At 35.4% G+C, this 17,675-nt stretch overlaps 1 protein-coding gene across 5 annotated transcripts in view; it reads left to right on the forward strand.

Annotated features, from left to right (window-relative positions):
* The window catches only part of EXOC2 (exocyst complex component 2), a 279,312-nt gene that overhangs the window by 63,778 nt on the left and 197,859 nt on the right, over positions 1-17,675 (forward strand). For 4 of the 5 annotated variants that reach the window (XM_042985868.1, XM_007073170.3, XM_042985869.1 and 1 more), the window contains 4 exons: positions 231-407; positions 2,583-2,709; positions 13,819-13,932; positions 15,665-15,789. In XM_042985868.1, the coding sequence (XP_042841802.1) occupies positions 231-407; positions 2,583-2,709; positions 13,819-13,932; positions 15,665-15,789 (543 nt within the window). Of the gene's footprint in view, positions 1-230; positions 408-2,582; positions 2,710-13,818; positions 13,933-15,628; positions 15,790-17,675 lie in introns of those variants that run through there. The other variant, XM_042985871.1, reaches the window with a different exon arrangement.

The following is a 17,675-nucleotide window of genomic DNA, read 5'->3' on the forward strand; positions in this document are numbered from 1 at the left end:
ACTAGAGATAAAAGAGTAGACAAAAATCAATAGAGACAGTATGTTTGCAAATAACATTGGGTATATTCAGTAATAGAAATAACTATTGAACAGGAAATGTTATTTCTAGATTTATTTTCTTCATGGAAAAAACCTGGTAAGACTGACAGAAGAATTGTCTTTTTATGTAACAGACATGACTAAGATCTTTGTTCTTTTGAACTTTGTTACATGCATGCTTTTATTTTCAGGTCTGACAATTTGTGGACATAATTGCCTCCTGACGGCAGAATGGATGTCTGCAAGTAAAATAGTATGCCGAGTGGGACAAGCTAAAAATGACAAAGGAGACATTATTGTCACAACCAAGTCAGGTGGCAGAGGAACCTCAACAGTGTCTTTCAAGCTACTCAAACCTGAAAAAATAGGTATCCATCTTTTATGACTTTTTTCTAAAGAGGAAAATGAAAATACGTTTTGTCTTTTAAAATCTATAACTGGTAGATTTGTATAAAGCGTTCCTATTTTCACATCTCATTAACTTAGATTATATTTATTTTGACAGGAATGGGATATTGGTTAAAATTTGCATTACTTTTGGAAACGCAGTTTAGTGAGCTAACAGTAAAACCTAAGGAGGATGGTCATGAGAGAATTATTATCCTAAATTCTTTATAAAATCTGTTTATTTAACATTTTGCTTTGCCAATTTTAGTTCCTTGATCTTGAACACAGTAATTGCATTTCTTTGTATTATGCAGTTGAGATTTGAGGTAAAATATCCTCCTGATGTGGCCAAATAAGCAATCATAGTATCTAAATAATGTTCTTGTTTCCTTCTTTTTCTCTATCCTTTGAGGCCAGGACACAATGTTGCCTGGCCAGAATGTGCCTTTAGCCCTCCAAACTAGAAATAATCTCTCTTTTTTGTATCCTATAGCACTTTATATGTTACTTTTTATGAACTTAACACTTGCTTCCTCAAATTGGTCTGAGGAGTCACTCTGAATACAAACCTGCGCTCTAGCACTACAAGCTGTGGAACTTGAATGCTTAGGTTTTTTTGTGGGTAAAAGTGGAACAACAGTATTACCTACCTCACAGGATTAAATGAGTTAGAGCATGTATTGTATAGTGCTTAGTATAGACCCTTACCCTAAGTAAGTGTTTAATTAATCACTTTAAATTATTCTTCTCATAGTTATTTCTGTGTATGGCCATCTCGCCTACTAAAATTAGGATAGTGTCAGATTCATCTTTCTGGTCTTGCAATGTCTTGTACATGGTCTGTACTTGATAAACATTTATTTAAAGTAGGGCTATCACAGGCTTAATTAAGCCCAGGTCACATATCTCTCTTAAACTGAAAAGTAAATAATTTTGCAAATTGTTTTTGTTCTCTATCATAAAACATAGAGCTTTTCTACAGCATTATCTTCCTTATATTCCTGGATTTTTTTTCCATAAATAAAAACTTAGATAAGGAATTTAAGGGAGAATTAAAAAAAAATATATATATATATACACACACACACATATATACATATATACACACATATTTATACATGTATATACACACATGTGCACACATATGTGTCTGCATACGTTGTACATATATAATATTCCTGTTTTTATTTACTCATTTTTATTTAACGTCAAAAATTAAAAATTAAAGCAGGAACTTGTTATCAGTTTTCTGGAGGAACTTAAAACATTTTGGCAGAACCCAGCAATGTCTTATATTTATACAACAGATAAAGACAACTTAATCGAAAGTTTTAACTTTATTCTAAAACATCCTGCCCAGGACCTGGCACAGTATAGGTTCAGTAAAGGCTTATCAGACTGAACTCAGGAGTATCTAGACTTGAGCATAACTTCTAACAAAGCCTCTTGTTGCATTCTGTCAGAACTGTGGGTACTAAAAGAATTAGTTGGTTCACAAAGGTTCATACAGCTAGAAGTTGCCTGGGATCAAATACCTTCCATGAAGCCTTCACAGCCTCAAGCCACCCATTGGCCCTTTGCCCATTTTCTGTTTCAACCCACATTCAGAAGTGGTAAGCCTGTTAGTCCTATGCCAAAGTGAATGTCAAGAATCTGGTCACATAAAAGAGAGTACCATTTTCAGAGATTACATTTTGTTCACAGTGTCTGTCCATTTTTCCTGAATATCCTAGTCATTTCCATTACTCAAGCCATGCATTTCTTGGAAAGTGTTTGACCGATATCTTTATATAAAGAATTGTTGGATATTTTTTTTGAATTAGCCAACTTAATTATACTGTTTATTTTTTATAAAATACATTTGTTTGAGCAGAACTTTTTCTCAGAGGCTTAGCTTGTCTTCTGTGTTGAATAATGTACAATGTAACCATGAAGCAAGAGATATTATTTTTGCCATTTGATAGATTTTTAGTGTTTTTAATCAAGCCACAAGCCATTAAAAAAAGAAGACACCCAAAAAACAAACAGAGCTTTTGTGCTGTCAAATCTCTCAAAAATTACCTTAGTGTGCATTTTGTTTTAGGTCTTTAAAAAGTGAAGCAATAGCGAAAGACTTAACCTGTGTCTTATTAAGGATGTGCTCCTCATTTTGGTAGGTATTTTGGATCAGTCTGCTGTGTGGGTTGATGAAATGAATTATTATGATATGCGTACTGACAGGAATAAAGGAATTCCTCCCTTGTCTCTGCGTCCTGCTAATCCACTTGGCATTGACATTGAAAAGTGAGTACCATCTTGCCTTCAGTTTTCTTTATTGCTGAAAACTTTTATGTACTTAAGAGTGAAGAGAGTGACACTCCAGAAATATCCAGGCAAGCACAGTTGAAGACATCTCTGTTGTTGGGAGACAAGTTGTATTTCTGAAGCCTTGTCAGGTTTGCTGCTTGTGAGTGTTCCAGTTAGTTAAAACTTTTGGTGAAAACTACCTACCTCTTTTAGTTTTTTGAATTTACACTTTGTGAAGAAGAAAAGTATCTTGAAATATTTAATAACTAATACTTTTAATGATAGGAAAATGCGTTATCTGGGGTTTGTGAGTTTAAATATTTAGATGGCACTTGAAATCAAAGTAGAATTTTCTGGGGTGCCTAGGTGGCTCAGTTGGTTGAGCCTCAGACTTTGGCTCTTGGCTTGTGAATTTGAGGCCGCGTGGGGCTCTGTGCTGACAGCTCAGAGCCTGGAGCCTGCTTCAGATTCTGTGTCTCCCTCTGTCTCTGCCCCTGCCCCACTCATGCTCTGTCTCTCTCTTTCTCTATAAAAAATAAATAAACATTAATTTTTTTTTTCAAAACAATTTTCCAAGTGCTTGATGTTTTGTGGAAATATTTTAGAATAATTAGGCCCAGTGTAGTTTTTTATTTTGTTTACGATCCCTGCCTGTAAGTCGTACTTAATCCAGACTTACTTGATCAGTATTGTGACAGGTAAATGATATTTTTCAAGATGTTATCGAATCTGTAATTTTCTATTCTTAATTGCTAGGACAATGTTTAGTAACTTTTATAATTAGTACCTTTATCCTTACATCTTACTTAATCAGTTCATCTAACACATCAATCGTGTCTAATTTATTTTCTAGCCTTGATGGTTCTGCTCATGAAGTTATATACTGAGTGTTGCTCTGTAAACACTTACTGAGGGTGACAAGTTAGTTCTATTAACACTTTAACCATAGCTTTAAGTTTTTCTAAGAATTGGGAAAATTCTCTGCTTAATCTTTATATATTTAACCTTCAAGCCTACACTTGAAGACCATTAGTAATTCAAATAGTAAGCTGCTTTTTCACCTAGTGAGGTTTTTACCTCTGGCTAAGAGGAAGGGAGCAAGTGTTTGTCTTGGAATTTACGATGTGTTGAGAAGTCCTCGGGTTTAGCAGCTTTTAGTGAGCTTGGACTGTCCTAGGTCACATCTTTGAAGCTCTTTGGCAGTATGGGTCATTCTGGAGCTGTTTTAAGGATTTCAGTGCTCTATAAAGAGTTTGAGGATCAAGAAAGTCTAGAAAAGAATGGTAATTACTAGCTATTTAGTTGAGCACAGTTTCAAGCATGAATAGACTTTACAGTTGATACTAAGCCTTTTAATAGGTTGGTTCAATACCCTTGAAAGCCAGCTTCTTTCCAAGTCCTGCCACAAAAGAAGTGTAGAGCAGGAGGTCCTATATGATTGTTCTTTCGTGAGGAAAATACAGTTTAAGAGTATTGTATGAATTTTGTATGAGCTTGAGACAAAACTTTCAAAGTTAGGATTAAATTGAATGTTTACTATCATAAAATAGATTTTCTTAATTTTCAGTTTGGCATATAACCCACCCCTTCTATGACTTTTTTACCTTCCTAGGCCCTTCCACCTTTTGACCGCCTTTATTATTCCTGTTATTGCTGCTACCCACAAAGGAGTTAGGCTTAAAATCTCTCTAATAGCACTTTTTCATAATACGGGTCAGGATTATTCTTTGCTAACATTGGTAACAGTAGCCAGGAATAATGGCACTTAAAGTTCTTGGCTCTTTAAAAGTTCTTTTTTTCTTTTCTGAGAGGTAATCTAATTTAGTCTAGAGCCAAATTCAGTTTGAATCATAGCTCTACTGCTTAACTACTCTGACTCAGTTTCCTTAGGTAGAACATGCCGTACCTGTGTCATGGGGTGGTTGTGAAGATTCAGTGAGTGAGTGCTTTAGAAGAGTGTCTCTCATAGCAAGTGCTTAAAAAATGTTTGTCATCATTACAAGGATTCAGTGCTCTTCTTGTATAATACACTGTTCCTGGCTTTGCTCTGTCACTTAGGAGGAGAATTTCTTTTTAATGACTATTAAGATTTTGGGGTAATAAATTGTATTAAAATCTTAAAATAGCATTATGTACATTAATTTAAGAAGTGTTTAAATGGGGATAAAATGAACAGTGATACTTCTTTCAAGCTCTTAAGTTTCAAATAATAATTTGCTCAGCCATGGGATAATTAAAGAGTAGCCTTTTGAAAAGGTAAAATCATGACTGTCCTACAAATATAAAATGAACACATTTTAAGAGCATTATTTCACTCATTAATTAATGGGAAAACGAGTAAACTGTTAAAACCAGTTCAGGGGGAATTCCAGAGGGTAGACATAATAGGCAATGAGGAATGCTAACAGATGCAGATGGGGCACTTATACTGCATGGTAATTAGTTACATCTTTACCTGATAGGTATTCCTGGTTGCCATCAGCCCTCTACAGTTTAACTTCTGTGTTTCTAACAGAGTTGCAAAATAGGGACAAAGGCATAGATCCCTATAAGAATCAGAAAATACTGGGAAGGTCCTCCAGACAGTGAAAGGATACCCAGTAATCCTTTTGCTTATTTAAAGTCTTTTGAAAATTTTCCAGTAAAAGAAGGACAGACTAGATATACTAGCAAGCAAGAAAATGAAAGGTGAAAGTAGGAAGAGTTATAGACAACAAGAGAAGAGAATGTTTTTGGCTAGACACGCTTTTTCAGGTTCCTTTTTTATTTTTTAAAGGTACTGCCAGGAAAACCGCATTTATTTTATTGAATTCTCTAACCTCAGATAGAAATCTTATTTTAGAAAAAGAGAAAAGGAAAGGAAAAGCAGATGTTAAAATATTGATGGATTTTATTTCCCTGACTCAATATTTTTTAGATAAAAGTTTTGCTGTCTGTAGAGAAGGATGTACTTTCAGGTTAGAATCCGTAAGAGCATTTCCGTACTGGTTTTTATTTCTGTATATTAATGTCATTTGGGGGATTCTTTTATTTAAAAGGTTGGAAGAGGATCTACTTTTAATTTTTTAAAAAACTTCGTTAGAGAACGAACAGCAGGGTTTTAATTATTACCTGCTTGTTGAAATATATTAATTGAGAAAGTTTGAAGAATTATGTTATAAAATACTGTGGTCCTGATGAATTATCAGATTAAAGTGGTCAGGTCACTTTGGAAGATGAATCAGTTGCTGGTAATTGCATTGTGAATGTTTATGAAATTCTCTTCAGCTGACAGTCAAATGTGCAACGTGGAACAGTGGGGTGTCCTGTAGTGTTGTGGCCAGTTCATCTGAATTTGAAAAAGCGAGTGAGAGTAGCAGAATATAGTTTTCTGGTTGCTCTTTGGTGTGAGTCAGAGTTTAATAAACATTTTATTGTTGTGCTCAGCATGCATCCTGTTGTCTTTCAGCTATGGGTTTAACAACTGGCATTTATTGGCTTCATTTGCCTCCTTAAGTCCTTCATATTCCTAAATTTTTTACTGATGTTTTGCACAGATGGTGCCTTGATATTTATAAAAATGTTACCAATTGCTTCAAAAAAGATAACTTCACCTTGAACTGACACTAGGATTTAGTTGTAAAAAGTGTATATTTCTGATTTGTTATATTGATTGTCACAGATGTATGTGTTCTTTGCACAGCTTAAATTGTAATGGAGACAAATCATTTAAATTGAAAGAGAAGGCAAAACAGGTTCATGTTAAGTAAAAGCCCTCACTGGGTTATATTTCTTAAAATAAATATTTGTCTAATGGAATATTTATAAGTAATGTTTTTGGACATTGTACATATATGGGAGTGAGGACATGAAAATGAAACTTTGCCCTTGTTTTTATATGGTCTACAACTTTTTTGTGAAATAGTTACATAAGAAAGGCTATCTAGAGTAGTCATTTGATGTGCCATTTACCTGTTTTATTTCCATGTGGATTTTAGGGCATTGCAGATCTGATTTTCTTCTCATCAATTAGGTTTTTCAGTAGAAAGAAAAGGTGACCAGTTTTCCCAGTAGATTTAGAAACCAGAGACAGGTGGAAAAATAATTCTTAGTATGAGTGTAGAAGAGAAAAGCCTTGGATAAATTTGTCTTTTAGAAATTTTATAAAACAGGTTGTGGGCTGTGATACAGTGCCTAAGTTCAGAACCTGTCATGCCCTATCCCCCAAAATAAGAAAGAAAGAAAAAAACAACAACAGCACACATGCAACCAAAAACAAGCTCATAATATTTAATACACCAAAGTGAAAATAGTGATGCTAAAAATTGAAAGCCAAAAGAATTGAGTATAATATACACACACTCAAAAGAACTATATAAGCTTACTTTTACTGTGTTAGCCTCCCTGCCTTTCATCTTTCCATCTGCCAAATCAAGAAAACATGTTCTCTTTAATGCAAACACAGAGTAACACAAATGTAACCAGGCCTCACTCTATGTGAGGTGGTTAGAATTTTTCTCAAAATGATTTTGTTTTGCTTGCTTAAGGGTCATTACTGCAGATTAAGGGTCATTACTGCAGATTGTTCTCATACTTGAAAGCAAATTCTGATATGTTAAAAAATTCCTGTTAGTTTTAAATCTGACCAGTGACTCTATATACCTGGATCTTCCCATGGCATGGGCTAAATCTTTTCAGAAGATTTAAATCTGAGCTTACACTGCCATCTGATGGAAAGTGTATATTTTAGGGGTGGCAAGAGTTGTCAGCTACTGAAATTGTTTTGATTCATGAACTTGCTTAGTAGAATATGTGTTGCTTTCACTGTCCCAACTATGGTAGTAGATTTAAAGTGTAAATTTAGTTTAAATTACTCAGAATATACCTTGCTTTTACTGACTTGTTAAGCCATCACTTCACTTGGTGGGCCTTATCCTAAAATCTGGTTATTGTGAACAAACACTTAAGTTTTAACTTTCTTACTTTGTCAGCACCATTGACACAGTGCTTCTTCCTCTCCTAATACTGTTATAAAGACCATTAATAATTCTCTGTATTCTAAAACAGTGCTGCCTTCACTCTCCTTAAATTTCTATCTTTCTAGATATGTAGTTGTGGTTTTATTTTATGCCTCAGAGTCACTGGTTCTTTATTTGACAATAGAAGTACCAGGTTCAAATCTCAACTATTTACATGCAATGTCTCTGAGGCTGTTTCCTCACTGTAATATGGGAATATGTTGTTATGACAGTATGTTGTTATGACAATCAAATAAAATGATACTTATGAAAATAGTCTGTGAAATACAAAGAACTAAATAAAAAGAATAACAATAACAGCAAATAACATTTTTGAAAATTTATTGTGTGTTAAAACTGCTAAGCCTTTCAAATGCATTATCTATTTTAATTCTCAAAACATTCCTGGGAGGAAGATATTATGATCCTAGTTATCCAGTAACTGGGACCTTAGAATAAATAACTTCTCGAAGGTTGTACAGACAAATCTAGCAAACTTCCGAGATTGAACCTAGAGCCTGAGCTCTTAACCACTACTTATTATTATTGCCTCCCACTTATATAATGCTATGAGCCATCTCTGCTTTTTTGTAGATATGTTCCCTAGGCATTGTCATTCATTGTGTTTTTTCCAGATCTTCTATTGCATGTTCATTTTGAGGTATTTGTGTAAAGCATATGTTAGGCATATATTTTAGGATCATATACTGACTCAGGATGCGTTCAGCTATAAGTAACAGAAAATGAAAATTAAGCTTAAACAAAAAAAAATATTTATTTTCTCATAATATACTGAGTCCAGAGATGGTGGACTCCATTGTTGGTTGAGTCAGTGACCTAGTAATGTCACCCAGATGTAAGGAATGTTGGTGTGCTATTCTGTGGCCCTTACCATAACACTTTTTTTCTTTGTAATTGTCAAGTGGCTAAAGCAATTTCTGCTATTGAAGCAATAATAACACACAGTAAGTAATAATATAAAAATCTAATATGGAAGCCATAATACACAATAATTAATAAAACACAATAATGTCTAGAGGCAGAAGGACCCTATTTCTTCTTTATTCTCCTTCTTAAAGTTTGGAGACCTTTCCCAGAAATATTCAAGTAGATCTTCCTCAGACATCACTGGTCAAAACAAGATCACTCAGTAGATAGCAAGAGAAATATGATAACCATGATTTGCTTAGGATAATTGATATTTATGATTGCGCTGGTGTGTGGGATTGTTTGGTCTGAGGGTGGAGAATGCATGTTGGATCACTACCCAAAATTAGACTTAATTGTGTGATTTGGGGCAAATTATTTGACCTCTCTCTTAGAATTTTGTCATCTTTGATATTATAATTTCTTATTCTTATAATTCTGATTCTTAGGGTAGGTCTCAATACTCTTCTTCCTATTTAAATTTATATAGTAACATTGGTAAATGAGTTTTAATGTCTTCAGTACGAAATCACTGTAAAGTAAACTCAGTCTTAAGGGTGATTATGAGGAGATAGTATTTTGACCAAAAGATCCAATACTTTTCAAACTCTGACTCATTTAGGTGCCTGAAGAAGCTATGTGAATGAGAAATAATAGTATAGTACATGAGAAATGAGATACTAGTAGGTAGATTAATGCTTCATATCTCAGCATAGAATTCTCTAGTAGAAGCACATAGCCTACATAGTAGAGGCTAGTAGCACATAGTTCCAAATATCCGAAGTGCCTCCTTACCACTTATACTAATTCCAAAGCTCCATTTCAAGATCTGCCCTCTCTTCCTCTCACCCTTGCCCTTCCAGTGGCATGATGTGCCTATGATTGAGGAGATGAGGGTGCAAAGCCTGTGGAAGCCTGGCCATGTCCCATGTGCTTTTCTTTATCACCAAAAAACTCCGCTATTAATAATGTGGCCAGGCCCATTTCTGCTCCCTCTTGAGGAGGAGGGAGATATGGAGGTGTCCTGGAGTAGGAGAGTTTCTTAATGGTTCACCTCCTAGAGCCTTACCAGACATGAGTCTTTTATCTTGTGATAAGACAAGTTTATTTACATTTGTTGAAATAACAGTTTAGTACAGTGTAAATGACACGTTTCTAAAATGTCAGAATTAGGGGCTCCTGTGTGGCTCAGTCAGTTGAGCGCCCGACTGCGACTCAGGTCATGATCTCGCAGTTCACGATTTCGAGCCCCACATCAGGCTCTATGCTGACAGCTTGGAGCCTGGAGCCTGCTTCGGATCTGCCCTCTCTCTCTGCCCCTCCCCCATTCTTGCTCTGTCTCTCCCCCCAAAAATAAAACACCAAAAAATATTGAAGTGTAAGAATTAGATGAATTTTAAATATGGGAAGTTGTAGATAGCTGCATATTTACATCGTTCAGTATCACCAGTTTAAGCATTTTAACTGTTTAGGATGTGACCTTTTTCATATGTGCTGTGTGTATCCAAGGTTGTTTTTTATTTTCTTTTTTTTTTTTTACACATCATCAGCTTTATTGAGGCATAACTGATAGATAAATTTTTAAGATATTTAAAGTGTACATCTTGATGAGTTTATAAACGTATACATTGTGAAAGGATTTCCACCATCAAGGTAACTAATACATCCAACCCCTCACATATGTTTTCTTTAGCTTTTGCGTGTATGTGTGTGTGTGTGTGTGTGTGCGTGTGTGCATGTGTGTGTGTGCATGCGCCTCTAGACATTATTTTGTTTTATTAGTTATAAGTGGCTGGTGCAGCCACTCTGGAAAACAGTATGGAGATTCCTCAAAAATTAGAAATAGTACTACCGTTATGACCCAGAAATTCTGCTTCTAAGTGTATATCCAAAGAAAATGAAACAGGATATTGAGATATTTGCACTCCCATGTTCATTGCAGCATTATTCACGATAGCCAAGGTATGGAAGCAACCTAACTTCATTAATGGATGAATGGATGAAAAAGTTGTATATATGTACAGTAGAATATTATTCAACCACGAGAAAGAAGGATATCCTGTCATTTACAACAACATGAATGGACCTTGATTTCATTATACCACACAGAGAAAGACAAATAACAGTTTTTCTTTCTTTTTTTTTTTTTTTTAACTAACTATGTTAAGCGTGATTTAATGTCAAACCCATGGGAACTATGTAGTCTCAGCCATTTCACCAATACATACAACTGCTGTATTTTTTGGATTTGTGTCTGCATTTTTTTTATCCTTTTTTGATGTTAATCCCTCTTCACACTTCTGCTCTGATTATGGGTAGGGAACCCATGCAACCATAATAAAACTACAGGGCTTGAGTGAAGGGTAAAGTTCAGTTTGCCTTCTCAGAGTCCCCTTTTGCTGCTTTTTTGTTAGCTGTGTCTTTAATCTGTGAGTTTGGAACTGACCCTTGTTAGAAGAGGATTTCACATAGTTGAATAATTCATAAAGAATGTTAATAGTAGGGATTTAGTTGATATCAGATGATTCTGTAGTACTTTTTGATTCTGTTAAGATCATTCAACTTTCTGAACAAGCAAAGTGTTAGGACTACATAGAATACCAGTTTAAGTGTCAAAAAGAAGTAAGGTTGACAAAAAAATGTTAGGCATTTCTCCATGTACTTTTCCTTCACACCATAGACAGACCCCACTAATTCATTATGCTGTTCTTTCCAGTTTAGACATATGATCTTTGACACAACACTCTAGACAGACACTGCCCACCAATTAAGGTAGAACTAGGGGGTATGGACTATGCATATCATAAGGAAGTGTTTTTAGTTACTTAGGTAGGGTTCAGCCCTTTCAACTCAGTCATTATATTGCCCCAAAGTTCTAACTTGGAGTCATGATGTACATTTTATTTATAAATGAGAAAAACTTCCCAAGGTGACAGGATTTTATTACTAAGTAAAGTACCAAACCAGCAAGAAGAATCCAAATCAAAATAAACTTCTAAAAATGCAGAGTTCTCCAGAGTCCTCTCAGAGATTCTGTCTGGTAAAAATGACCAACAAACTTTTGGAACACATATGCACCCCAAGAAGATTCAGACTATAATCTAACTTTAGGAGCCAGTGAGGAATGCTGTGAGATTGACTTACTCTCTGAATTACTGATTACTGAGGTAATGCCAGCTTGATGTCCATGATTCTCTTAAAGTCTCATTTTATCTTGTCTGTTACTGTAGTGCTAAGCAAGGCTTTTTTCCCCACTAATTAAAAAAGAAAACATTGTGGGGCATGTGGGTGGCTCACTTGGTTCAGCATCTGACTCTTGATTTCAGCTCAGGTCATGACAAGCCGCACATTGGGCTCTGCCCTGACAGCACGGAGCCTGCTTAGGATTCTCTCTATCCCTCTCCTTCTGCCCCCAGCACCCCTTCCCCCACATGCACTCCCCCACCCAGTAAATAAATAAACATTAAAAAAAAAAGAAAGAAAATGTCATAGTGAGAAAGGTAAGTGTAATAGGAAATAAAGTGGGTCTCTTTCTATTGACTGACGTACTGACAAATAGATGTTGGATTCTAGATTAAAGTGTAGGGTTTACAAAGGAAATCATAGAGAACTGGTTTTGCTCTTTGCATCTCTTGCCCTTTTAGGGACTATGAAGGGATGAAGGGAGCCAGGAGTGAAGGGGAAGAGTTTATGAGATTCTTTGACAGGAGCTGTGCTAGGCTGTGAAGGGGAGGTATGACAAACATCTGCTTTTCTTAACTCATAACTGGGGAGTGTGGCTTCCATGGAGTGTTCCCTGCATTTGTGAAACAGAGGTCCTGGCACCTGAGAGCACAGGAACAGTGCACATAGACAGTAGAGGTGTCTGCCCTGGGAAAGATGTTTCTTGGGACAAGATGAGCATCTCACTAGAGAGTAGGCCCCAGGCCATTGTAAGTTGTATGTAAGGTCACTTGTAAGTCAAGGAGCTCCATCAGAGAGTTGTTGTTGGTAAAGATGGAGTGCTGATCTTGGACCACACTATGTGATTTTTGAATTGAGGCTGTGTTCATAATAATGTGAAATCAAGTCTCTCTCAGATAAGAGTGAGTAGAAGTCATTGCACCTGCTCACATTTTCTTACAGGGTGGTGATAATTCTGCACCCCCCCCCCTCCAAATGGCTCCCCACATCCCTGAATACACTGGGCTATAAAACAGTGCTGTGTCTCGTCCATGTCCCATGAGTTTGGCTTATCCAGTGTATGGGGTTGAGGACCACACTTCAGTCATAAAGGACACCAAGATCAGAGGAGTGAAGTGAAAATGAACATGATGTGTGCAAGAAAGTGTAATCCCTTTGAAGTTACTGAATCTCCCAGTTTTGAGGATTAGATGAGCAGAAATGAGTCCTGAGAGGTAAGCAGTTTTGAATCATGGAGAGACTTGACTATAGAACTTGGACTTTATCCTCTACAGATGAAGAGTTGGGGAGGTGGTGAGGGCTGCTAGCTCATAAGCCCATAACAGGGTTTGCCCATACTACTTTTGCTCTTAGATACAACTGTCTGACTTCCAGCATGGAGCCTGAACTATAGTAGTATTTAGTTATTATTTGAATGGATACATAAATGAAATGATCCGGAAGTTGACCTTAAAAATGTAGGCAATAAAGTCAGCTGCAGATAGGGGATTGCCTGTTATAAGCTTTTCTTAAAATTATTCTAGATATAGACATAGAAGTATAAATATAATTATTTTATTAATTAGCTCTAATTTTTATTAATAGGCTTTAGTACGTTTTAAAACAACTTTCATATAAGTCTTTAACAAAAACCATTTTAACAAACTAATGTTTAAATTTCAGTGTATACAAATTTTGATTTTTATTCATTGAATAGAGAATGATTGCATATTTGGATAGATATCATAAAGTATCAACTCAGCCTCTTTAAATTCTATATTGATGTAATTTCTGTATTTTAACTAATTTCTTACATATACATAAAGTTTATATAATAAGAAATGAGCTGAGGTGTAGGAAATATATTTTGTATACACATGTAAATATAGACTCCATAATGTAAGATGTATAATTTTAATGGTTTGTAGTCCTGTTTATTACATTAGGTACTCTAGGATGTCTGTTACATTATTGTAGTAATAGCATTTGAAGTATATTTTAAATCTTTTTTCTCCCTTAGAAGTAAATTTCCCCAGAAGGACTTAGAAATGCTGTTCCCTGGAATGAGTGCTGATTTTACAAGTGAGAATTTTTCAGCTGCTTGGTATCTTATAGAAAACCACTCAACTACCAGGTCAGTGGATGTTGGACTATTGTTTCATGTGGTTGTACCTAATAGGATTATATGATACAAAGGGATTTAGGCTGGCCTCTGCCACGTAGGAGCCCTTTGACTTTGGGTGAGCTCATGAATATCTCAGGTTATCTTTTCTCCTATTTATGAAATGGTGTTAATAATTAGCAGTCCCTTATTTCCTGCTATCTTGTTTCTGTATGATTTATATTTGTGCAACCCATTAAAACTTTGTGGAGTCTCAGCTGGGTACCTAAACTGATGTGATCTCTCTCTATTCAAATAACAAAACTTTCAAGTCCTGGTGTAAAATAGTAAACATACTTCTTTTCCTGACTATAGAGCAAAGGAAGATGATTTGATTTATCATTTTGCAAAGACTTGCCTTAAAATTAGCCAAAAATAGTCAAGGTCTTATATCCAAATTAAAGTGCTCCTTATTGTCTGCTAATTACATTTTGCCACACTCTTGATAAGAGTAGGTTTGTAACTTTTTTGCAGCAATTAAATTTAGTAACAGTGTTTGAATAAATGAATGGTTTATTGCTAAAGATTTACATTCCTGAAAAGTTAATTTGTTAAAATACACCTTAGGAGAAATTTTTCCTTCACCAGTTAGAGTCAAAACCATTAGAAAACATGAGGAAACATTGGTGTGTGTGTGTGTGTGTGTGTGTGTGTGTGTGTGTGTGTGTGTGTATACATATATATATATATAGAGAGAGAGAGAATCCTGATACATTTTTAAAGGGAATGTCAAATCTTTAATTGCAGAAGATGGTTCTAATTTTACATCACGGATGTGCTTTTTCTATTACTGTATTTCAGAATTCATCTCTGTTTTCTGAGTAGGACTATCATGGCACTCAATAATATATTCAAAGTTTTACAGCCAGATTTTCTTAGCCCAGCTGGAAATAAAAAAATATAGAGATCTACCAATTTTCTCTGCTTGAGATGTAGAGATAAAATATTTTGGTCTTTTTAGTTATTTAAATTGTTGAGTTGACCGCCCCCGCTCCCACCCCCCAGGTTTTTCTATAATTTCACTGTTAATGACAGAGGACTGGATATTGATGTGGTGAATCATGATACGGTTAATTTTGATGTAGGACACAGAAATGAACATACAGAGGAGTTCTGCCTTAGATAACTTAGATAACCACTGCATTGATCTAAGTCTGTGCAAAGGGACATGATGTTCAGGACTCCTTACCTGGCAAATCATATACATGATACATATTACTTATAAAAATATTTATATGTATGTTCATTTCTTAAGGGTCTGACATTTGCAATGACCATTTGAGGGCTACAGATCTGTTTTATAGTTGCTGTAATTTTGTTATTTATAATAAAAGGGTTTAGATGCAGGGGTGCCTCAGAGGCTCAGTCGGTTGAATGTCCTACTCTTGATTTCGGCTCAGGTCATGATCCCAGGGTGTGGGATTGAGCCCCGTGTCGGACTCCATACTGAGCATGGAGCCTGCTTAAGCTTCTCTCTTTCTCTTCCTCTGCTCCTCTTCCCTGCTTGCACTCTCTCTTAAAAAAAAAAAAAAAAAAAAAGGTTTAGATGTAGGTAAGAATTTGAAAGCTTTTTGTTTTAATCTGGTTACATCTTGTGTCAATCTATGTCTTTCTTAGGCTTCTGTATTTTACATTTAATGCATTATCTGATTTCTTTTTTGCTTTTTAGGAGTGTCAAACTTTTGGTTTCTTAATTTCATTTCAGTTTTGAACAGCTTAAAATGGCAGTCACCAACCTGAAGAGACAGGCTAACAAGAAAAGTGAAGGCAGCTTGGCATATGTGAAAGGAGGTCTTAGTACTTTCTTTGAAGCCCAGGATGCCCTCTCAGGTAAGGTGACCCTCAGAGCCATCTGCTGGGGCTTCCACAACAGAAACCCAACACTGTGTTTGCAGAGTGTTTACAGGGTGTGACATTCAGTCTGTATTTATAAAAGTAGAGATCTAAAATGTGCCATAAATATTTGTTGCAGACCAGGCTGGAATCTCTTTGAAGGCTTGGTACTTTAAATATTTGTCTCTGAGGCTTTTGTTGACCCATTGTACATATGTGAAATAGGAGACTACTTTGCCTTCCCACAATGCCCAATCTCCAGGGCTGATAAGAAACTAAATCCCAATAGGTAAAATTCTAGAATTTTTAAAAATCCTCTTATACCCATCAGTATCTTACACATGTGACTAATTCTGTAAATGTGATCCATTGTGTGTTTGGTGTGTGGTAAGGACTGATGATAATGTGTCATTCTTTTCAGCTATCACCCCATGAGCCTCATACACAATAGTTAAATGTCCACCATCCATTTTGTCATCTTTATATGGGGGAGCAAGTATATTAAATAGATATAGCATAGTTTTAGACATATCATGGAAAAGATGTTGGGTAGGGTTTTTTTCTCACCTAAAATTAACTTTATTTATTTAATTTTTAAGTTATTTATTTATTTTGACAGAGCAAGAGAGCACACATGTGTGCCTGCTGGGCAGGGGGAGGGGCAGAGAGTGAGGGAGAGAGAGAATTCCAAGCAGGCTCTGTGCTGTCAGAGGAGAGCCAGATGCAGGGTCCATCTCACTGACCTGAGCCGAAATCAAGAGTCTGATGCTTAACTGACTGAGTCACCCAGGCACCCCTAAAATCATGTTTAATTAATAGAAATCAAATTACTGTTTAGTAAAAAATATTAATAAAAGTTAGCCTAATTCTTTTTAAAAACAAAGATACCTATAACTAAGTACCTGCACATAAGCACTTTTAAGTGTAGACTAAGAAGCCACACTTCCTTTAATTCAGTAAGACTTAATTTTTTTTTATTAATTTGTATTCTTAAAGTACAGACATCCTGTTACTGTTTCTAAAACCCTTCTCCTGGGTCAAACAAGCATAGATGACCTCTGGGAAGTTAATGTGCATCTGATACTGCTCTTTCCTTGCCAGGTAGAAGTTAGGTTTTTGAAGGAGCAAAATGTGAATGCCTAGGGGGAACAGAAATTAGATAATTTTCTTTGATAAACACTCTGTGCCCTATATTTTTTGGTGGGATGCTTTTCTTTCGTTCTTTGTACTTATTGATATTCTGTCTTAAGTTACTAATGTTACTATATTAACAATAGAAACCTGAGCATATATGAACAGAGTTTAGCATTATCAAGCAGAATTAGGTTAGTAATTCCCTAGTAGCTATGCAAATAATAATTTGCCATAGGTGATTAGCAGTTCTCAGAAATGATTGTATTTAAAATTATTTCACCTAAGTATATTGGTAACTTAACATTTAACAAAGAGAATTCTGACCAATTGCTTAATCATATAAGCAGGTGACTCTATAACATATAGAAAGTGATTTTAATAATAAAATTCCAAGATTTTAGCTACACACATATCTAGCTTTTCTGTGTTTTAATGTAAATGAAATGCATATTACAAAAAGACAGTAAATAAGTAATGAACAGACACTACTTGTAATACCATTGTAAAGATAATTACATTAACATTTTGATGTATTTTCTTTTGGTCTTTTTGCTCTTGGCCTATATGAGTCCATATTACAAAATTGGAGTTGCATTGTATATTCAATTGTGTATGCTAGAAACCTCCTTTACTCTTTAGAGTGTTCCTTTGGGTAATTATTTTAATATACTGTAGCATTTGATTTGTTGGTAGCTCTTTAGAAAATTTTCTGACTATAGTCTTAAGTGAAATTGATCTGTAGTTTTTTG

This window comes from Panthera tigris, chromosome B2 (genome assembly GCF_018350195.1).
Source record: "Panthera tigris isolate Pti1 chromosome B2, P.tigris_Pti1_mat1.1, whole genome shotgun sequence".
Lineage (NCBI taxonomy): Eukaryota > Metazoa > Chordata > Mammalia > Carnivora > Felidae > Panthera > Panthera tigris.